Source organism: Pezoporus occidentalis, unplaced genomic scaffold (genome assembly GCF_034315485.1).
Source record: "Pezoporus occidentalis ecotype Australia unplaced genomic scaffold, CSIRO_AGI_Poc_V1 ctg112, whole genome shotgun sequence".
NCBI classification, from domain to species: domain Eukaryota; kingdom Metazoa; phylum Chordata; class Aves; order Psittaciformes; family Psittacidae; genus Pezoporus; species Pezoporus occidentalis.
In genome coordinates this window covers 456,352-479,558 of record NW_026912907.1, presented here as the reverse complement: position 1 = coordinate 479,558, position 23,207 = coordinate 456,352, and the positions used below count along the sequence as shown (strand labels likewise).

Here is a 23,207-nt window from a genome sequence, read left to right as displayed (position 1 = left end):
TTTGTTTACTCTGGTTTGGGTTGTTTTGGTTGGTTGGTTGGTTTTTTTTGTGGTGGGGTGGAAAGAGGAGCTCTGGAGAAGAGGAAAGAATAGATTATATGTGCAATTAGCCCAAAGCAACAGCAATCATTCATCTCAGCTACTGGACAAAGCCAGCCCAAGATTTCCTAGGCAGGTGGATCTGAAGACAGTTGCTTGAAGGATGAGGGGCCAGAGGCAGAGCAGAGCTGCCAAGCCAAGGGAACGTGCTGCAGCTGAGAGGCCACAGAGTTGACTGGAGCTCTGGGGGACAGACCTGCTGTCAGCAGCAGAGGGGGGAAACATGGACAAAACCTTCTCTTTATGGTAGAAACCCTTTTCCTCTCACTCAGGCTGGGATTAAAAGTGCATCACTCACCAGCCCAAGCTACTCTGCTGGCACTATCATGATCATGGCTGGCCTCACTTTTGCGAGATGTGGCACTGTTGAAGTCAGCACTGGGTTATGGCTCTCACAGACACTCTTACTCTAGCTGAGCTTTTCCTAGAGGTCTGATGCACAAGGTTTAAGAGAGTAAGATGTCATCCTGCTGCAATGGGGCATCATCACCATGGAAAATGTCACCCTTCCTGTGCAGAGCTGCGGTGGGCAGAAACACTGGGTCCTACAGCTTCAGGCACCACCACTTGCACATCAGAGCATTACATTGCACAGACACAGTACCCTACTGCATCTCACAGCCTGTTAGTATTCAGATGTTAACTCTGATGTCAGCAGCACTAACTCAGTCCTCTTCAGAGGAAAAAAACTAGAATCATCAGGATCTTCCTGGGCACCAGAAAGCAACAGACACAAGTGTACAGGCTTCCTGGGCCTGCAACTATTAGCCCTAAGTGACAATTCAGGAACTTGGGTTGATGGGTCTCTTGCTTTATCTCTTAAAAAAATAAATAAATAAATAAACACAGACATAAAAATATCTCTCTCAGCATCATCTTGAGATGAATTTTGAAAAGATATGCAAAAAGTGTATTTTACTACTCTAAAGACAAATGTGTGAGAAGAAGGATGAGGGGAAGAAATGTGATAGCTCAAGATGCTTAAATCTTGTAAGCATTTCTGTTGGTTTGCAGGAATTTGTATCAAGTGCAAGCTACTCCTATATCAAGACCATGCCTGCCCTGGACAAAGAATAGACTGCACAGTTACATCCATGAATGTAACACTGGTCACTGTAACTTGAGGGAGCTGAGATGTCCTTTCCAGTAAGCCTATACTTGGCTCCCTTAACTAACAGACTCCTTTACAGAAGAAGCAATGACAGTAGCATTCTCATATTTGAAGAAGGAAGTTAACACATAAAACATGCACAGTTATACTTTTCAAAAGGCTGAGTTTGCCAAGAGACACTCCGTAGGTTTCCTTTTACAGTGCATTTAGGAATTACTTTGCATAAAGCACAGCCACAGAGAAGTGAAAGACATTTCATATTCTCCATTTAATAAAAGTAAAGACATCACTTATAGCCCCCTGCAGTGCTGCACTGTAAGTCATAGTTTCCTAACTAATGTTCTACTTTGGCTTTATCTTTTGCTTTACACAGGTAGAAAAGAGCCTAAAAAAAAAAAAAAAAAAATAGTGATGATTAGCTAGGTTTTGCTTTTACAAATAGGAAGCTTTTCACCAGGAAATGACAATTTATAGAACCCAAAGCTTTTTGCACATGCCTGTCAGTTAATGGAAAACAAAAATAAAACCACAACCACCACAGGCAGAAGTTTTTAGCACGAAAGGGTTCTTAAGATCACCACAGAATTTCTGAAACAAGACAGAGCTAGAACAGTAAAACAGGAGTCCAAACCAAAACCCCACACACATGCACAGACAAGCCACTAGGAGTCAGCACACAATTTGCAGCTCAAAATAACCCCTGGTGGTCAAGGCATGCAAACGAGAACGAGAGGCACACTAAACTTCAAATCCCAATGTTCTGACCCCAAAGGAAGCGGTTCTCTTTCAGATGGATGCCTGTGAAACATGCCTTTTACCAAGCACCTCCACAGCACCATGCTGCCCATGGCGGGACAGGCCTTCCTCGGTGCAAAGACTCCAAAACATACCAGTTCTGCAAGCATCTTGCCTCAGTTTGGAGTTGTAATGACAAATCTCACCAAAGCTCTTGGACTCCGTAAAAGCACTTGCCTTTCTCAAGACAGACTTATGAACAAGCCTCTAGAAGATATTTGTAACTACTTTTTCTGTCTAATAGCTAAGATTTACTTTCAGGCCTGATAAAGACAAGCTTCTCTCTCTTAAAGGCACACAAGGTAAATGATTCCTTTCAAGTAACATTAATATTTGTACAAATCATTAATACAGTACTCTTTGGGAAGTATGCCAGGATGCTAAAAGCAACGTTGGAAGGAAAGCCTTGCCAAAAGAACTACCATATTTATTTTTATTGTACCAATATAATTTACAGGGCTATTAACTGCTGGGAGAACTTTGGCCTCCCACATCAAAAAACTGCCCAGGGAGACCATGGGCACAGACCCACAGGCACGAAGAACACAACCAGACCAACTGCAGGCTACCATAGAGCCATTCTAATCCTCAACTATTTATAAATGATTCAGAATTAGTTTACATAACAGAAAAATTGCTGTGTAGAACTGAATGGATTCTGTTTCTCTTGCTTCTTCTTGTATTACTCTGTAGAATTGAGGAGTGTTGGGCAGGGTGCAAAAATGTATTTCTAAAAATTTCAGCCTTCTCAGAATATTGTCTTATTTGCAATGTTTTTTCCCTCACTGTTCTAATCTAATGAATTTGTGTAGTGTGATGACACTTTGAAAAGCAGCATTTTCCTTACTCACTAGCAAAGACTGAAGGTTTTCAAAGATATTCCCTCAACAGGCCAAAGGCTCTTGCCTGAGGTTTAAAAAAATAACCATTTACACAAAGGTTTCCACTCCCCAGTCACTGCCAATGCAGAGCTACTTAACACAGTTAACAGAGCAAGAAGCTAACCAGCTGACCAAACAATTGTGTGTAATATATACACATATGTCACCATAGCAGCTCCCTGGGCTCCATCATCAATAACTGGAGCTTGAGACACCTATGAATACATGCTTTAAATTTGTCTTTATCTGCCAAATGCTCTTTTTCCCCCCAGCTTTAATTAAATGGTCTTTGTAAAGTTACTATGAAGTCTAAGCAATTATGACTGAAAGCACAGCTTACTTTAGCTGAAGCTCCCTCTTCACAAATTCAAACTTGAGTTATCTGGCAGAAAGACGACAACACTTCTTGTAGGGCAGTCCCATGGGCAAAACAGGATGGAATTCAGATTTACTCATGTAGTTGGAGTCCAAGAAAACAGGCATGCTATTTAAGTTTCAAAGTAACAGCCATAGCTACCCAGCTTCCTTAGCATTTTCTTGAAATATCTGACAACTATGTAGCTTATTCTCCAATTCCATTTTAATACTGCATAGAACTGAATAAGTGGTTCCATTTAGACTGCTACAATTGCTGCTGATCTACAGCTGTATGTGGTAGAAAGACATATAGCACGGGTAGCACACACAGAGCTAGATTTGCTAATACAAACAGAGCTTCTGCAACATCTTGAATTTTTATGCCAGCAATTATGTCATGAGTCAAGCCTAAGGAACCAAAGAACTTTGTTGTTTTCCACTGTGAAGTCAATTTTATTCCACAAATACTCTTATTGGAAAAATATTTAAGTACTGTGGTGAATAAAAAAAATTTAAAAAGCCCACAAAAAAACCAAACAACCAAACCGCACAGAATTTTACTATAAATGATACTTCTACCATATGGAAAAAAAAAATCACTATTCTACCATACAGATGTGATAGGACAACTTAGCTCAATCCCGTATGCACTTTACTATGCCTGACATTCACATGAACATGCTTTAAGTTTAAATAAATTAGAGTTTCTGGGATTCATCTTTGACCTTTCAGAAATCCTGGACCGGCACTCAAGCCTACAGCCTGCCCCCAGTGAGCCGCATGAACAAAATGCAAGCCTAGATTCAAGTAAAGGGCTGTAACACCTTCCAGCCATGACCCATACTTGCCACACTTACATTAACAACTCTTTAACAGCTATATTGGTACAATAAGCTACATGCTGTGAATAAGCTTTATGCTGTGAATAAAGTCCAGTGTGCTTAAAAACTGAAAGTAAGTTCAAGAGCTGTATGACATGTTCACATGATCAGAGGCATACACACTCTTCTGGAGTTAATTTTGGGGTTTGCGTGTCATGAATATTTTGAAAAATTCTAAATTTACCATTCATGTTTTTCCACTGCAGGTGAACCTTCGCAACCTTCCCTGACACAAGACAGAATCATAGAATGGCTTGGGTTGGATGGGACCTTAAAGATCATCTTTGAACACCAAGTCTAAACTAAAACTCAGACACCCTCCAGTTACACACTGATTTAAAGGCTGAAATATTTTACACAACAGAAGATTAGGAACTGTATCTACTTAGGGTCAGAGGACAGAAACATAATAATGTTTCAGAGCCAAAAGATGTATCAAGTAGCTTCTAAGTTTCCTTTCTCAAATATACACCAAACCAATTAACTGAATCCTCAGGAAGTCCTCAGAGGCAAATTAAACTGCTTAGAGAGCAAGTGCAAGACCACATTTCATCATTCATTTCAGAAGTCTTATACCAATTAAAAAAAAAAAAAAATCACAATGTATTTTAAGCTAAAGAATAACTAAATTAGGTCAGCCCCTTTATATATTGTTAAAAGGAAAACGAAGTTGACATTTTTTTCCATGCCTTCCACCAGAAAAAAAACCTTTCCTCTGTGTTTACATTAACAGTAAGATAGCAGCTTCCTCTGACATTACCTCTATATTTAATCATTACAAAAGTAGTAATTTAATCATTAGAAGAGTAATCATTAGAAAAAAAGGTCATGTTTTCTATAATTAAGACCTGCAGTACATTTCAATTTTACAAGTATTTAACTTTCTAGACAAAAAGATAAAAAAGGTGTTTTGCTACAGTTTATTTTACACCAGACTGCAGACTCAACATCTTCCCAGAAAAGAACCTGGATTCTTCCCGAGAAGAATAGAACCAACATAATTTCTAGTTCAGTTCTCTCCTGGTTTTATTGCTATTGATGAGTAAGACTGTAATTCTGTCACAACCTACATGACTACAACCTTGTCATGAATTAGGAATTCTAATCCAGTGGACTCTCTATTTCTTAAAGGAAAGTCACAACATATGACCAAGTCAAATCAAACCAGCATCTCTAATTACTGCATTCTCTTTGTATCATTCAGATGTTGTAGCAAATTAATGTACTAATGTAGCTCAAACAGTGACTTTTGCTCCTCTGCAAAGCAGGAAAGCACCACTGAGGTGAAAACAGCCAACAACATCTAATTTGAGAAGCAACTGAAAAAGAATAAAATATCAGCATTAAAGCACTGACATGATGTTCTGTGCAAAACCAGTCAATCACATTTCAAGGGAATCCATAAAAACAGAAGATGCAATATGCCAACTGACATCTAGGCAATCTGGCTATAAAAAGCCTATTCAGAAAACATCAGGGTCTTATCTTGCTTGTATTAGCTAAGAAATACGTATTTACTAAACATCTGGAAAAATATGAAGACTACCCAAAAGAACTGTGCAAAAAAATTGCCTTACATTTAACCTTGCTATAGATAAGACAATAGATATTAACAGCTACTATATTCTAAACACTGCAGGAGTACCATACAGTGGGGTTTTTTTGGATGCCTCAGGAGAAACCAGAAAGGGAAAACTGAAACTAAGACTAACTGACTCATTGTTTAGATGTCCTGAGTGTCCAGAGACAGTCAGGAAAAGCTGGACACAGTTTAGAAAAGTGCGATTCCTTTAGGAAATGAAAACAAAACAGAAGACGACACACAATTTATGCTAGCAACACTACTGTATACATGAAAGCTGGGGAACAATGTCGCTATTTGGGAATGTGGTGATGTGTGTAACTTCTATACAACATTTGTTTGAACAAGTTGGCTATATATGCACAGAGACACTTGCCAATGCTTTGGTGGCTGTTCCTGCAGCGGAATAAGCCTTTGTTTAAAGTTTCATCAGTGCTAGGTGTAAGCCCTAGTTTAAAAATGAGGGCTGCACAGAGAGATGTTTAAGAGAAAGTCTACAAATAAGGCTGTAGACAGTGGTTTGGATCCTTTCCCACAATAGGGCATCAGGCACCTTCAGAAACTGCCGGTGTGGACGTCCATAACTGAAGAACAAGACCAACTTTCACTGTACAGAGGACAGACAGGAGGGAAGAGCAAGGAGAACAGAGGGGTGAATGACCTGACTTACTAAAATTTTCATCAGTAGGGAGGAGTGGAAGACAGGTTAGTGAAGAAAATTACTATCAAAATTAACAGCAAGGTACTAATGCTTTGACACAAAGTAACAGTTTTTCAGGTCTCACAAAGTGTGAGCAAACACTGGCCTTGCAACATATTCTATCTCCATGTCTGAGGAGAATGCAATGGCAAAAAAACCTGAATTCAGGAGTGTCTTGAGCATTGTTTCCAAGAAAATGTATTTGAACTTTTCTCAGTAGTATCCACAAGCAATAGAAAGCAAAACACCAATTTATGCAAGACAAACTCAGCAATGTTTCATATGTCTGCTACCGAAGATGACACTAATAACATTATACGGCTGTTATAACGCTGTCCCAGAAATGCCAGAGATGGAATGAAGGGTGATGACCTGCCTGTGTTGCTGTTTCAACAGTGAGCTTACTGCAAATACATACTATCCTTTTCTATCAACAAATACAAACCATCAGCTTCTCAGTAGTAAAGTATTTCCAACTTTACATACTAGCACTGATGATATAGATTAACAGACTTCCCCACTTTGTTAGTGTTTCTAACATGCTGATACAATAAAAGACCAAAGTCTTTGTTTCTCACCTCTTCCAGATACTTACCGAATCACTGTACCAAGAAACACAACTTAAGCAACAGGAAACAGCAACAGCTAGTAACAACTGAATTTGCGTTTTATATCCACAAGTTTTACCAAGTTAAAATTGCAATCAGCTATTTACAAGTAAAAAGAACTGACAAGTAACTGATTATGGAAAAACAAAACCTCAAAATGGGCAAGAACCCACAGACTTAATGAAACTATGTTAAACACAACCCAGCTTAAATACAAGAGTACGTTCTTCAGGTAACCAAACCACCTCTGATGGCTCATATCCCAAAATCTACCTTTATCATCTCATCAGGAATGCCACAGTCTGTCAGGGGTAAGTCACAGCTTATTCAAGTAAGGTGTTTGCATTGTGACCAGATAATAAAGAATACATGTTCAAAAGGAATACACTAGTGACTGCAAGTATTCCAATACCACAAATGCTTCATGTGATAGACAACTGCAAATCAGAAAGCTAGATATAGATTAATTCTTCTGCTAAATGTATACTTTGGAATCATGCATAAGAGGTCAAATTATGTTTCAGCAAAGAATCAAAAGAAACAATTTTAAAAGCTGACACCCAAGCGAGGAGAAAAGATGTATGTTCATTTAAAGCAGCCCATTACCAAAGCTATTGAAACAAAACAAACAAGACCCACAGTAATAGCTCGGAGGTCACGAGGCTCCTGTCTTCCTTCTGTTCCAGTGTGCTCATTCTGGTAATGTTCAGACAGATCAGTAGGAGTTACATACACTTTCATACATAGTGGACAGATGAAGCCCTGTGAAATGTATATTTGTTTTTAAGAAACTAATAAAGACAAAAAAGCAGATTTGGAATCAAACACTGTTCAAATTCTTACACTGAAGTTCTCTACAATCGCCAAAGTAAGGTCTGTTTCCCTTTTGAAAAGGTAGTTTTTTCAAAACACATCTGAAAATCATGGAGAAGGCAAGAAGAAACAGTTATTAAGAACATGAAAATAAACAAATCTAAATCACACTGTAAAAGCTAGCACCGTGCTGCATACTATGTGTTTTCCAGGCACTCCTGGTACCCCTTTCATGTGACAGAGGAATAAACTGCATAATGAGGTGTGAATGGACCGCTACCATGCATCAGGTCAGATCCCCCAGAGTTTTCCATAAGGGTGTTCAGATTTTTCACAGGGAGAGGCAAGGGTTGTGTGGTGAGATTGAAGAAATACTCCTGTAAATTAATAAGCAAGGTTGCAGCAGCAGGATAGGTCCAAGTACCAGCACACCTGTATGCCTGCCTGGCTGTCATGCTCATATAGGGAAAATTATGCACCTTCCTTGGTAGGATTTAAAAAAAAAAACAACAAACTCTGCATACTCACCCAAGATTTACCAAAACTACAATTTAAATTGGCAGACACATGCTACATGCTTAAACACCTAGAGAAAGTAGGCAGGAGAGTAAAGTGCTCTGATGCCTGCACCTCCATGGCAGAGCACTAGAGAGGAAGTTAGAACAGACTTAACACAACCCTCCATGGATGCATGGTGAAGCTAAGGCCCCTTACAAAAAAGGATGTCTGTGGCAAACCTGTCCAGCTCATGCAGCCACATTACACTAATGAAAGTGTAAGCATGCTTGTGAGCTCACTTTTAGCATGGAATATTTAGCAACCCTGTAATGCAGAGAGTGTTGCACTGGGACCTAAGCTACAAAAGGTAGGATAGGCTCAAACATTTCCTCCTTGGGCAGACTGCAGTGAATAAATTATGTTTCTAGACTTGATTACAGGTCTATGTGTGATCTGAAACTGACATGGCCACAGGCTGGACTAAAATAGATTTTTACCTCTCCTTGAGCAAGGAACAGTTTGAATTCAGAATTCCCCACTCATACTATAATTCTCAAAAATCAGGAACCAGGCTTGAGGAAGTAGAAAACATAAGAATCTGCACAGATTTAATAATTATTCTCCATTTGAATCTTGCAGCAATGCAAATTAGGAAATCTAGCCAAGAAACCAGAGTGCAAACAACTTAGCTGGATTTCTGTCTACATAATACTGAAGAACCAGGTGGCAACACAACAGTAAAACAGAGAGCAAACATTCTGCAGAGTCCCACTGTGGTGCTCCTGGAGAGAAGCTCTCAGAGGCCACATCTCAGGCCAGCTGCACAGGAAAAGGAAGACCAACAGAAAGGCTTGAGTTGCACGCTGCAACCCATGAACCTTAGGAGAGTAAAAACCCATCACCAGCTTCAGAGCTCAGCTTGAAACAGATTTTGAAATCATATGCTAAGCAGAACACCCCACTTGTAACTAATGTAACAGATGGTAGAATTATTGACAACTAACAGATAGTCTTTCACATTATACAGTATCAACCAAAAGTGACACAACAGCCTTTGGTCTCACCAAGTTTCGACTCAGTAGCAAGGAAAGCCAATGGTGCAACAGTGCAGGAACACCACTGCTGTGAAAACTCATCCTATACTAAGAAAATACTACTACATTAGTATTGAGGTACCTTGTGACACCCACTAGCTGCACAGTCAGTGATACTGCACTCATACTAACAGAACTGTGCCATTTTAGCCAAACTGTGGAAAGAAGCAATTACCTCATTGCACGTTTTTATGCCTTAATTAACTACAGAAGTAATGAAATTTTAGTCTACAATTCAAGAATATTTGTTTGCTTCAGGGACAGTGTAAACACGAATGTGAGACAGAGCTGGACTCACAAATGCATGACTTGTGCAACATGCAACAAAATATTAAGGGATGTCTGATTATACTGACTGCAATAATGCTTCAAGAAATAAGCAGATATGCAGATGGAAGGCAATTATGATTTTAAAACAGCACAGTGAAAGTTTCTATTTCTTATCATAGAAGACATTGGAGTATTTATATCACCATATACTTTATTCCATGCCAGAAAAGGCACTTTGCTCCCTTTAATGCTGTAATAGGAGTAATGAACCTTGCACTGCATTTGTATGCTAAGCTTGAAACATTTTCAAGCTAGGTAATCAGGCTACATTAGCACAAACTAGCTTTAACAGCCAGTGAAGTCAGTTTGCATTTTTCAGAGTTAATATTTGACAACACTGTAAATCCAAAGACATTGTAATATGGGATTGAAGCAAGGACAACAACTTATTCTGCTGGTTAAGTATGGCAATCAGCACATAAAAATGGATAGGGTAGCTTTATACACCAACACCAAACAAAACCCTACACATTTGATGTTTCACAAGGAGGAGGAGATTTCCTGTATACATTATAGTGCAGCAGAAGCAAGGTGAAAAAAGAGTACAGGTGTGATAAAATGTTAAAGCTTGGTTTTTTTGGAACTCTCATATTTACTAACGAGGAGTCTTAAACTTATGTCTCATTTCTTTGAATTTTAATAATTCATCTCTAGGATTACAGGAATTATTGCTTGCGACCATTTAGATAGGTAAGCCTAATTGACATTTACACATAAATATGGTCTAGCCTTCCTTTTTCTTTTACTTAAATAACAACCAATTCTTATAAGGTAACACTTCTAAGTATTTATTTAGTACAGCTGTTATTTAGGTAGGGCATCAAAAGTTACTCCCAACAGCTTCATGGATCAGAGAAACAGCACCCCAGGTTTAAGACTCCAGTCTCACGTACGGTGCACAGTACCTCAGAGGAGCCTTCACTGTTCACGTCCACGGCATTTCCTGGTGTGGCAGATGAATCTGAATCAGAGCTCTGAGATCCACCCCTACCTGGAGTCTGAAACAGAGGGAGGAGAAAAAAAAAATAAAATGAGGGTCTACAGAGTACTTAATAAAGCATGATATGCATGCAAAGGCCTCTCTTCTACTTGCTGGAATACAGAAGTATTTTCCCTCCACAACAGCAATGACGTGAACAAGCTGACAGACAATGATATAATTTTCAGTGCAACACTTCAACAAAAGCTTTTATCCAAGGTTCTTCACACATCAAAATACAAGCAGATACCACAAGCAAAGGCCAGGATTTTAAACTACTTCCCCCTCATGAACGCTCAACACAAAACAAAGAAGTAAAATTCTTCCCTTGTATTACTGACTAATGTTAAATTACGTTTCTGTATTCTAACAGAAAAACACTAGAAATTACAATCTAAACAGTTTCACAAGTAGTAAACTAGTATCATACTACTTACTTGACAACTTATTTACAATCTGAACACACCTTTAAGTATTTGAAAGACGGAAAACTGAAGAGTGAGGACTGTGCTAATACAATACGCATGCAAGAAGGTACACTGCCTTGATTTGGAAATATAAAAATACATATTCTGTTAAACAGAAAACCAACCTCTAAAAAAACCTCCTCTGAATATGCTGAAAATGAAACAGTATTTGAAACTACAGAGAAAATAAGCAAATAATTTGAAATACTACATAATTCAAAGTCTGGATAGATGCATCGCAGCTTATAATGCTTATTTAACTATAACTTTGATTTAAACTTGATTTAACTTCTCTTACTCATCTCCAGAACACTACTGATTGACCAATGGCAGAAAACCTAGTAGTCTCAAAGGAAACACAAATAAAGAAATTAACTTAATACTGATATGCAATCCTAGTTTCAACAAAAGTTTATTATCCAATTCCATGATGACAACTGCAAATGGGATGAAGTAATGCTACTACTGTAGCTTAGCACATCTGGAAACACTTGCAATGTTATAAAGAATTTTCTAACTTAATATAGGGGTATCAAAGATACAGAATTTTAACTATATAGGTTAAAATCTACAGAGAAGGACAGAAGTAGATAGTTTTCATTTCTAGATCCTGGTGTCTCCAAAATAGTATTTGGTTTTGAATTTTCATGCTCAAATATATCCTTTTTTTCCCCTACACAAATCAACTATATAACCTTTTATAAGATATCTGTAGCATGCGAGCTTTTCCATTCTTTGAAGATTAAGTACATTTTCCTGCTTTGTTTTGTAAAGAAAGTTCTATTTCCAACTTTCATAAAGATAACTTTTTATGACTAATTAAATAAAAATATGTAATAAAAGGGCCAAGTTTACTGATTAAGGGACTTAATTCCCATAGAGATACAGTTCAATTTTAGAAATGCTCCAAAGACTGGCCAAAGGGAAGTGAGGAGGAGTGAAGCAGCAAGCTATTGGAGCTGACAACAGTGAGAGGACTATCTCTCCTCATTCCAGCCTTCTCTGAGGTTATCAGCTAAGTGATGAACATATGCTGGTTCTCCTACTCCCATGCCTTTTTTTATTGTAGCTGGTTTATGTTTCTAAAGAAAGTAAGAACGCCATAGTTCCCTTCTAGTACAGCATATCAAAGCAGTAGGCAAGGTGATGCAAGGTTACCAAGTTAATAATAGGAGAGGCAAAAAAGGTGTAAGCAAAGAATACAATGCACATGCAAAGCACATAAAAATGAGGGTATCAATCAGTATTTCTCCTCCAGATCACTGATACAGACAGTAAACAAGGCACATCCTAGCATGGACCATGGGTGTATGCTCATCAAGTTTTCATGACATCAAACTGGGAGGACCAGTTGACACATTCAGGGAGAGGGCTGTCATTCAGTGGATCCAGACAGACTGCGGGAATGGGCCAACAGGAACCTCATGCTATTGAAAAGGGACAAACAAAGAGTCCTGTGCCTGGGAGGCAAACCCCTGGCTGAAACACAAGCCTCTGCCAAAAAACACCCAGGGCTCATATCAGTTAGCAAGCAGAGTGCTGAGGCAGCAGAGAGGACCACCAGCACCCTGGGTTGTAGTAACAGGAGCCCAGCCAAATGATCAAGCGAAGCGATCACTCCACCACTGGACAGCACCCATGGGGCAACATCAAGATACTGCATCCAGTCTTGGCTCTCCCAGTCCAGGGCTGATATTGACAAAACAGAGTAAATTCAGCAGAAGGCAATAAAGGGAGCTGGAGCACCTGCCCTGTGGGAGAGGCTGAGGGAACAGGGCTGGCTCAGTCTCAGCTCTGGGAGGGCTCAACAGCAGCCCCACCACCACCTGTGAGGAGGTCATCAAAGGGAGAAAACCAGGCTGCTCCCAGCAACACACAGTGGGAGGACACTACACAAAAACTGAAACAAGACTGGTTCCCACTGGATGTAAGGAAAAGCTATTCCAGAATGAAGCCAGGCCTGAGCAGTCTGCTCCTGACCTCTTGAGCTGGTCCAGCTCACAGCAGGAGCTCAAGCTAGAGAGTTCCTGAGTTCCCTTTCTGCCCAGATTGTTCTGTGATCTCTGAAGTGCTGCCCTGAGGAAACACACATCCCACAAGAGAGCTCTGAAGCACAAGTTTAGTAACTCCATAAATGAAGTTATGGATTGTGTGCATTGACAGTTGGAAGAATAATACCTAAAGCGATTGGTAAGGTATAGCCAAGTTTCTCAGTAAGACAAGGAAGTTTAACTATTGCATCTAATGTTATAAACTGTTTTCTTCAGTTTATATAGTTCAGAAGTTCCTTTCCATGCAACCCATAAACCACAGTCATGCAACCCAGATCTAAGTCTCACTTGTGAATCCATTTTGTGCAAAAACAAAGAATCCAAAGAAGATGTACTATCTATATGAGGGAAGATGGCCAGATGTCAAAGCTTTCTTCCATAAAGGAGTTGAACTTTACAATATAAGAATCAATTTCTCATTGAGATGAATTTTTTAAAAGGCTTTAGAAAACTGAACATAATAAAAAGGCTTTTGTATGGAAGTTAGCTATGGTAGCTGTTTTATTCTAGAAAGCCTGAGAACTTGGACCCCTCTCTGTCCCAGCATCTATACCTGCAAGTAGAAATGTCATATTATAAATGGAGGAAGTGTCAGCACTAATGGATATGAACTTCCTTATGTAGCCTTGGACAGAAAGGTACAAAAGCAGAGGGAGAACCTTAACAAAACTCAATAGCCTGGACAATGGCAGTAAGAGACAGTCCAACCATCTCTTTAGACGGGCAGCATATACCTCCACTTTTGCAATACTCGAGCGTATACATAACTAATGAATCAATTCATCCCAAACCTAAGAATCTTCTGCAACAGTTAACACAATATTTTCTTCACCTTATAACTTCTTATACTCTACTATGCATTGTTAATCACCCATCACATTCCACCCCAGAGCTGACTGTATTTCGCAATGAGATTTGCATATTAAGTCCTGCTAGTTCCAGCACCATAAATTGGAGATTATTACAACCTCCAGGATGAAAGCTTTTATATTAGAAGCACAGTATTATTAGTATGTAGTTGATTAAACTATTTGCATTATGAAACACTTCAGACATGCTATAATCATGCTAAAAGGCAACGCACAGCATATCCTACAACACAGATATATATATTAACAGAAATTATTATACAGTACCTGCTAAAACCCTTTTAACTTTAAAAAAAGCAATGCACTCTCTTTAAAAGAAAAATGCTGGTGGCATTTCCTGGTGAGTGGCATGCACAGGGAAGAAGGGTGGGAAGGAAAGGGGTCATTAAGTCACTTTCAGGATCAGGAGAATCACCCCATAGCATCCATTTGCAAAGTAATACAGACTAGCAAGAAAAATTTATTATAAATTTGAAAGAATGCTATGGAAACCAAGACCATAAATGCAATTAACTTATCTTTCAGAGCTGTAACATAGTTTAAACTTACTCCAACAGCCAAATGATTGGGGGATTGGTAATATTCTCAATTGATCATTCAAATAGGTTCACAAACATGTTGAAGCTTGGCTCCCAGACCACTGTTATATCACATTCCATTTAAAAAGAAAATAATTTTAAAAATCACACCACATTAAACAACTCAGACTTCATGAACTAAGGAAAGGCTCAGAATGCTGCTCTGTTTTCAGCTGGACTATACAGGGGAGCAAAAGAATGAGTTATGAATCCCATAGGCAAAGTAAATTTTCACACAGGTTTCTGTATATGTATCTTTACAAAATTAACATTTAACCTTTAAAGGCATAGCTGGAGTTTAAAGACTGATGCAAAATTAGTCTTTCACTCAGTGTATTTCTTTTCTAGTTGTCAGTTCTATTTGCTTACTCTGCAGAGAGGCATGTTATCTACTCCTAGCACTACAGCTGTAGAAGTAATATGCTAAACTTCATGATGTTCTGTGTTTTCTCAAATCTGCAAGCTAATAAAAGGAAACATCATTAACAACTAAAAGGATGACAATGATTGCAGCTTATTTTCTGAAAATTATATAATGAATGAGTTGAGCTAATGCATTAAAATGAGTATAAATATGGATCGCTACCATGTCATTTTGCATCATCATTTACCTGTCTATTGCTATGCCCCATTCAGTTATGATACTCTATTCAGCAGTTTTAAATTCAGAATAATTTAAACCTTTGAAAAATATGTTAAGCCTTGAGAAAGTCTAAACAAATAGAGATTTATACAGTTTTCCTAACACAGATTTAAATACTACAGGAGGGTCCACACATATTAAGGTCTTGAAGCTACAGACAAGAATGGGAAGATAAGAAGGCCAAAGCTCTTGTTATCAAACAACTCTCAGTGATAGAAACAGAGTACAGTGAATCAGTACTATCACTTAATTCTAAAGAAGTGCAACACTGTTTCATGACTCTGCAAAATGAAATGACTCCTGACTTCATAAGGCATGAAACCTTTCTTTCCCAACGCACCATCAGTTATAGGGAAGCAGGCCTTGTATCTAGGAAGAAGTACACATGCTCCCATCAACCCCACAGGAAGGTCATGAGCACAGCTGCACTTCAGCATCCACCTAAGCAAATAAGCTCTCTATCAAGTCCTGCAGTTATAAACATAAAATTATAGGTAAGGCATGAGATGCAATGCATCCTGGGCAAGTAAATATCTCCACTGCCGAGTCTGGAGTCAGAGAAAAGGTGACTGTACTACCCAAGCTACAGAGTTGCCTCCAAAGCCCTATTCTCCACCTAGAACCCAAGATCTCACGACCAAGCACTCAAGCACTGCTAGAAACAGAGCAATGGGACCTTACCACCCAAACATAGGAGTCACTAACAGGCGCAGACAGCCAGTTTAACACACTGAAGACAAAAACTAGTGTAAACAGCAGTCAAACTGGCCCAACAGTTGAATCCTTCACTACAAAACACCAGCCATGGGAAGAAGGCTCAGAAGGTCAAGTATCCTTCTTCCACCAGCTGAAAATAAATGCCTCCTTATTACAAAAAGTGGGATTTTTTTCTTTTTTTTTTTTTAAGTTTTTTTATCTTGCAAATGTAAGAAGTGAACTCTCCTTTAACAGATCAGAGGCAACAGCCACTGCCCTGCCAGCAGATGAACAAAGGAGAGGTGACACAATGGCCACAAAGGGCCTTCAGAGTTGAACACAATAAAGAATAGGCAGCTCTCTAAAAAATACCCTGACAAATATCATAATATCTTGGCAGTAACGTTTTTGTCTCAGACATTCCACAAAGGTGTCTTTTGGGAAAGACAACCTTTTTCTAGATCAGCATGACGAACCATGCACAGAACTGAGAAGTGGCAAGAATGAATGAACAGGGGTTTTACAGTGCAAACGTACAGAACAGATGGATCCCCAGGATGTCACATAGAAAACACACATAACATTTAGAAACAGCTTGCAGGGAAAGGACCTAAACTGAAGACCTAGCTGAAGACAGCATGGAGATACTAAATTCAAATACTAAATGAGCAATGTTCAGTAGTGACAAGTATATAACACTTTCTATTTTGAAAATATGCCATTCAAAGTGACCGTGAAGGTGCTTTTAAAAACACAAATCAACACAAGGATGAAATAAAAAGGTGATCAAGGCACAGAAGCAGTATAAAAAAGAAATATCTGATGTTTTAAAAATTCAGGATTCAGAATTTCAAATAAGAGACAAGAACTATAAACATTATCTTTGTAGCTTGATGGCCAGCTGAGTTATAAATAAAAAAAGAACAATTGGTGGGTTTTAACCATACTTCCATAACTCAAGTTATATCACCAATAATGACTAGCCATCCACCTAGAAAGGACAGCACTACCTATAATCAAATAATATACCCAATACGTATACAAGAAACTATGTTTCAGTGACTGGAAGGTGGGTTTCTTTTGCCACTTACGTTAATGATGCCCTGCCCAAGAAAAGGATCAAGAGGTGGTTCCTCGGCCTTCAAGCTATTGCCGCAGAGATGTGAAAGATTTTAATACATAATTTTTAATTTGCTCTTTATGAACAAATTTGACAGCAATCTAAGGCTCACTGTTAACACCAAATACATCAGAAGTCTTTTTCATACTTTGCCAACCACAGACTGTAAGTCAGAAAGGTATGTATGAGGTTGTACATTTCTAAAAGCCCTTTTAGCAAGAGGTATTTCCTTAAAAGCATAGTTATTTACACCAATTAAAAGACTGACACCTTTAAAAATCTCGGCATTTCTCTGTTTTGGGGCAGGAAGAAGTCTGTTTTGCCTTTCTTGGCTATTAGTTCTGCTGTAACCCTGTAATTTTTGGGAGCGACTAGGGAACAGTTTTTTCTTTAAACTTTTCAGAGAAGATGCCCATTTCTAACACATGAAAACTTTCACACTGACTTTAATTTTTTATAGGAAGTGTTTAGCTGAAATTATATTTAGAGGCAAATTTCCTCTGGCACTGTATCGAGCTTCCTCCTCTATCAAAGAAGCTTTCTTTGATGGCCTGTTACTCCTCAGAATCAATAAACACCCAGTTAAAAGCTGCCAATATTTAATTAGGTCCACACTAAGTTTCCCAGCTTGTTAGCAGGGCTTCCCATCAAACTTCAGGAAGGAAGTTCTTCCTGTAAACACAAAGCTCCAAACAGACCAAAAGCGCTCTTCACCTGCTTAGGGTCTATGACCAAAAAACATCGTGAGACACACTTTACACTGAGAAAGTTGGCGGTATGCATACTGATGTACTTTCTTCCCCTCTTGTTAACTTTCATTCTTGTAGCAATGCTTCCTTGCATGGCAGGTGAAGAAAGCATGCCACGGTTTCCGATAAAACACCCTTCCACAGACCTGCTACACGGACAGCATGCTTTGAAAGAAACACTTGAAAGACACGTCAGATAAAACACGCTGGTTTCCCCTTCCCGTGAGCGTCTTCTGCATGGCACGGTGCGGAATTCGAAGCGCTGCCTTCCCACCGCCGCCGTGACTCAACCCTTTTGGGTGCATCCTTCAGCCGAGAGCCAGAGACGGACTCCCCGAGCCATGATGACTGACACCGGCCCTTCCCTTTACCAGCACCTCTCCGACGTCTTCCACCGGAGCCACCAGCGAACTTCAAGGCGACTAGTACCGCCGCAGCGATACGCGAGGATTTGGGATAGAAGGGCTTCATAAACGAGTGTCACAAGTTGGCTTTACACAGCAGGCAGAGCTGCCAGAAAAGCCGGTTCCTAACATAAGGGACACCGCTGGCCGGTGGCTGCCGGAATGGCTTTCGGCGTTGGAAGCTCGTTTGCCTGCTGGTCATGGGGCAATCACCCCAGGTCACCGCGGCGGATCTCCCCAGGCGGGGCTTCACTGAACATGCCCGAAGCGCGGCCAGCCCGGAGCCGCCGCGACGAGCGAAGGTGGCGGGAGAGGCGCCGCCGCACTGCAAGAAAGAGCCACGCCGGGGCAGGGCCGCCCCCCGCCCCACCGGTAGGCCCCTCGCCCGACCCCGGGGACCCACCCGCTGCCGGCACCCCCGCCTAGCCCGGGGGACGCGCACAGCGGGCCCGGCCCACACCGTCGGGGCTCGGGCCGTCCCCCGCGTCGCGGCGAGGAGGAGGCGGCGGAGAAGCCCACGGCCCTGCAGCCGTCACGGGCCTATCCCCTCCGCAGCGCCGTAGGACGGGAGAGGACGAACCGGGCCGAGCCGGTGACTCCGGCCCCGCCGCGGGGAGCCCAGCCCCGAGCGCTGCCGGCACCAGGAAGTGGCACCTCCCCGCCACGCCACGCCGCGACAGGGCAGGGCAGGGCACGCCGCCCTTACCGCCGCCAACCGGGGAAGGTCTCGCTGCCTTACCCGCTGCAGAATTCGCCTTAACATGGTGGCAGAGCCTGGATGTCGCCGGGCGGCCGCGGCCAGGCCGAGGGGGAAGCTGCGGGCCCCCGCACAGCACCGCCCTCGGCCCGCAGGATCCCGGCACGGCCCGCTCGCCCCGTGACAGCCGCCGCGGAGGCGGGGCAGCCTCCTCACCGCCCCGCCCCGGGGAGGGACGGGCCCGGGGGACCGGGGTTGTCACCGCCCACCCGCGGGGAGCGGAACGGGACTAGGGAAAACGGGTGAAAAAGGGCCGGAGGGGCCGGGCGGAGGATTCCAGGCCGGCGGGGCTGATCATAGGGATGGGGTGGCTGTAGCGGCCCAGCGTCTGCGCCTCCATCTGTTCCGCGGGTCCCGGGCCAGACTCCTTCCATGAGTGGCGGGCCCATCACCGCGGCTGTCGGTGCGCCTCCTGTTTTCCGCCGGTGTCTGTGCCCCCCGGGACGCGGCCCGGTTGCCAAAGGAGAAGCGGAGAGGGCGGTGTCACCCCCCCTGCCCTCGCCCGCTGCCCGCTCGGCCTGCAGAGCCCGCGCAGGCCGCCGGTGGGGGAGCAGCCGCGTTCACGGTCCGCGGCAGCACAGCCTCGCCCTCAGAGGCTGCCGCGGCAGCTGCAGAGCCCCTCGCAGCAGTGATTGCTCCGGAATCGGGTCCTGGGCAGGGGAAGGAAACGAGCTGTAGATTAAACTTGCAGGTGAGGCCTCCCGCATGAGGCAGAGCGCAAACGCAGCTCCGCGTTACTTTGCTGGTCGTGAGGTATTGAAAGCGCTCAGGAATGCACGTTAGAGTACGGCTGAAACATACTGATTTGCATAGTGAACTGGAAATTTAATTCTGAAGGAGCAAGCTGCTTCCTGCGAGCCCTGAGCTGAAAAGGCGACCTTGTGGCATAGAATCATAGAATAGTTAGGGTTGGAAAGGACCTTAAGATCATCAAGTTCCAGCCCCCCTGCCATGGGCAGGGACACCTCACACTAAACCATGTCACCCATGGCTCTGTCCAGCCTGGTCTTTAACACTGCCAGGGATGGAGCATTCACAACTTCCCTCGGCAACCCATTCCAGTGCCTCAACACCCTAACAGGAAAGAATTTCCTCCTTATATCCAATCTAAACTTCCCCTGTTTAAGTGTTAACCCGTTACCCCTTGTCCTGTCACTACAGTCCCTAATGAAGAGTCCCTCCCTAGCATCCCTGTACGCCCCCTTCAGATACTGGAAGGCTGCTATGAGGTCTCCAAGAAGCCTTCTCTTCTCCAGGCTGAACAGCCCCAACTTGCTCAGCCTCTCTTCATACAGGAGGTGCTCCAGTCCCCTGATCATCCTCGTGGCCCTTCTCTGGACTTGTTCCAACAGTTCCATGTCCTTTTTATGTTGAGGACACCAGAACTGCACACAATACTCCAGGTGAGGTCTCACAAGAGCAGAGTATAGGGGCAGGATCACCTCCTTCGACCTGCTGGTCACGCTCCTTTTGATGCAGCCCAGGATACGGTTGGCTTTCTTGGCTGCAAGCGCACACTGAAGCCAGCTCATGTTCAGTTTCTCATTGACCAGCAATCCCTAGTCCTCTGCAGGGCTGTTCTGAATCTCTTCTCCGCCCAACCTGTAGCTGTTACCTGTAGCATGACTCATTAGGTGTTCTTTAAATGTCAGAGAAAAACATTTGCTCACAAAAACACACACCTACCTTCAAAAAAAAAAACCAACACCACACCCCCCCCAAAAAAAAAAAAAAAGTACAGCTCAAAAACATCAGTTAATCCAAGAAAAAAATCTGTCTGGTGAAGCCCCACAAGATGTACAGCATTCAGCTCTGGACCCGCAACACAAGAGGGATGTGGACCTGTTGGAGTGAGTCCAGAGGAAGCCACAAAGATGATCTGAGGCCTGGAGCACCTCTCCTATGGAGACAGGCTGGGAGAGTTGGGCTTGTTCAGCCTGGAGAAGAGAAGGCTCTGGGGAGACCTTATAACAGTCTTCCAGTACCTAAAAGGGACCTAGAAGAAATCTTTGAGAGTGACTTTTTACAAGGGCATGCAGTGGCAGGGCAAGGGGGAAGGACTTTAAACTGAAAGAGGGTAAATTTAGATTAGACATTAGGAAGAAATTCTTCACTATAGGGTGGTGAGACACTGGTACAGTTTGCCCAGAGAAGCTGTGGCTGCCCCATCCCTGGCAGTGTTCAAGGCCAGGTTGGACGGGGCTTTGAGCAATCTGGTCTAGCGGAAGGTGTCCCTGCCTGTGGTAGGGGTGTTGGAACTAGATGACGTTTAAGGTCTCTTCCAGCCCAAACTGTTCTATGGTTCTATGATCTGTAGGTCCTGAGGCAAAAACCCACATGAGATGTGGCAAGAGAGTTGTTAGAATACCAGTAGCTTCTGGAATACATAATTCAGTACACTCCAGTTCTCTGTTCTATTCTAAAGCTGTAACTTTTACATATTGGTTGCAAGACAAAGTGTTATGAGTAAATAATAAACCTGTTCAATGACTAATTGTGCTGAGTAGAACAAATATCATAGGAGAGCACCGGCTGTGCTGTAAAGATGGAAGATGTTTTTCTGTTCAAAGGCTGACATTTCTAAGTACTCTGAAATCCTCAGATTTAGCATGAGTTACAAGCACATGACAAGAAGGATTCGGCTGCAGCAGCTTAAGGCTTGAGGCGCAGCAGCATTATGTGATTGAACTTGGTTTGCTCCAGCTACAGGCTCCAGTGTGCTTCATGCCATGTCATTTAGTCAACAACTGGGGTGGGTCAGGAGTCCACACGCAGTTGGTGATTGCTTCAGCTGATGAGCACTGATGTCTTTGGCCACATCCATTAAACCATTTTCATTTATGTATATGTCCAGAGTACAAAATGGTGTTGAAATTTGGCAGTTAGGTTTGTTTCAGAATTTTGCACATGTAATTAATAATAAGAATTGGTTGGGTCTGTATGGCTGTGCAGTTAACTATCCAGGAAGGCTGTACATTTACTCTATAGACATTTACTCTAAATCTAATCAAACTGACCACAGATTTTAATATCTCACTCTCTTTACTAGATAGTTCAACAATAGTGAGTGGCAGGCCAGATGATGAATTGCTGGAGTGTTCAACTTGCCATACCCATGTAACTTAAGCAGCCCATCCTTGCAACATATTTTTTATTCTCCTAGGTTATCCATTCCCAAATGCCCAGAGGAAAATAGGATCTGAGGATACTAGTTAAAAGTTTTACATCAGTTGAGGATTTTCTTAGACAAGTCTTGCAAGGAAATCCATGATCCTTTGTTTGTGTGGATTTTTGTGTGAACATATGCATCTGTCTCCCTGTCCACCCATCATTCCCTTGGTAACTTATGAATCCATCAGCCAATTTCAATCAAGTACAACAGAGACAGATAAAGCTTAAAGATATCAAGTTCCTACAAATTTAAACAGGCAGGCAGAGAGAGGAGAGAGACCCTATTGATTCCTGTCTGTAAAGGAAAGACTGCAGAGTGACTGCCTTTACTCAATTCCAGAGAATGCACATAAAAATTCACCCTGGGGAAGAAATCTAGGGTGAAGGGGGAGTTTAAATCAGTCCCATTTGCAGTGGAAGTCCTTGGTTTTAATTATTGTTTGTATGGTAATGCCTATGAATTCATAACGTGCTACTCTAATACTGAAATCTCAGGCTGATAGAGTATTAGGCTATATCCTCAGGCATGGAAGTTATAAATTTTCATTGCATCCAACTTTATAAACTCTGTGGGAGGTTTCATGACAGGGAGATTAAAAGGTGCCTTTCTGTGGAGTCCACTGGTAGCCATAAGTTTCAGACTACAGTCTTGATAGAGACTTTCCCAAATCCAGCTGGAAGCAGGCACTTCATCCTCTGAACAGAAGCCAAAGGCTGAAAGTCTGAACTACATCAACTTCTTGCATACCTGCAGAACTCAGTGTGCCTTTATTTCAGTAGAGAACTGAAATCAATCTTTTCACTGTACCAGCAGTATTGAGGATGGCCCAGCACCTCTCAGACCTTCTAACAGATAACTGCTTTTGTTTTCTCTTAAAAAAAAAAAAAAGGTTATGCATATAGCCAAATAAAAGCAATGATTCCTGGACCATGGCTCACAGGATTCAGTGCCCTTGCAATCTTATGCCATAAGT

General features: G+C 42.0%; 1 protein-coding gene across 2 annotated transcripts in view; it reads right to left on the bottom strand.

The window, feature by feature from the left end:
- Positions 1-19,218, bottom strand: part of EEA1 (early endosome antigen 1) — a 69,075-nt gene extending 49,857 nt beyond the window's left edge. The window contains exons 1-3 of one of the 2 annotated variants that reach the window (XM_062633500.1): positions 19,045-19,218; positions 10,655-10,747; positions 7,654-7,776 (exon numbers count right to left, since the gene is read on the bottom strand). In XM_062633500.1, the coding sequence (XP_062489484.1) occupies positions 7,654-7,776; positions 10,655-10,747; positions 19,045-19,068 (240 nt within the window). In that variant the 5' untranslated portion in view covers positions 19,069-19,218. The remainder of the gene's footprint in view (positions 1-7,653; positions 7,777-10,654; positions 10,748-19,044) is intronic. The other variant, XM_062633509.1, reaches the window with a different exon arrangement.
- Positions 19,219-23,207: the final 3,989 nt, after the last annotated feature.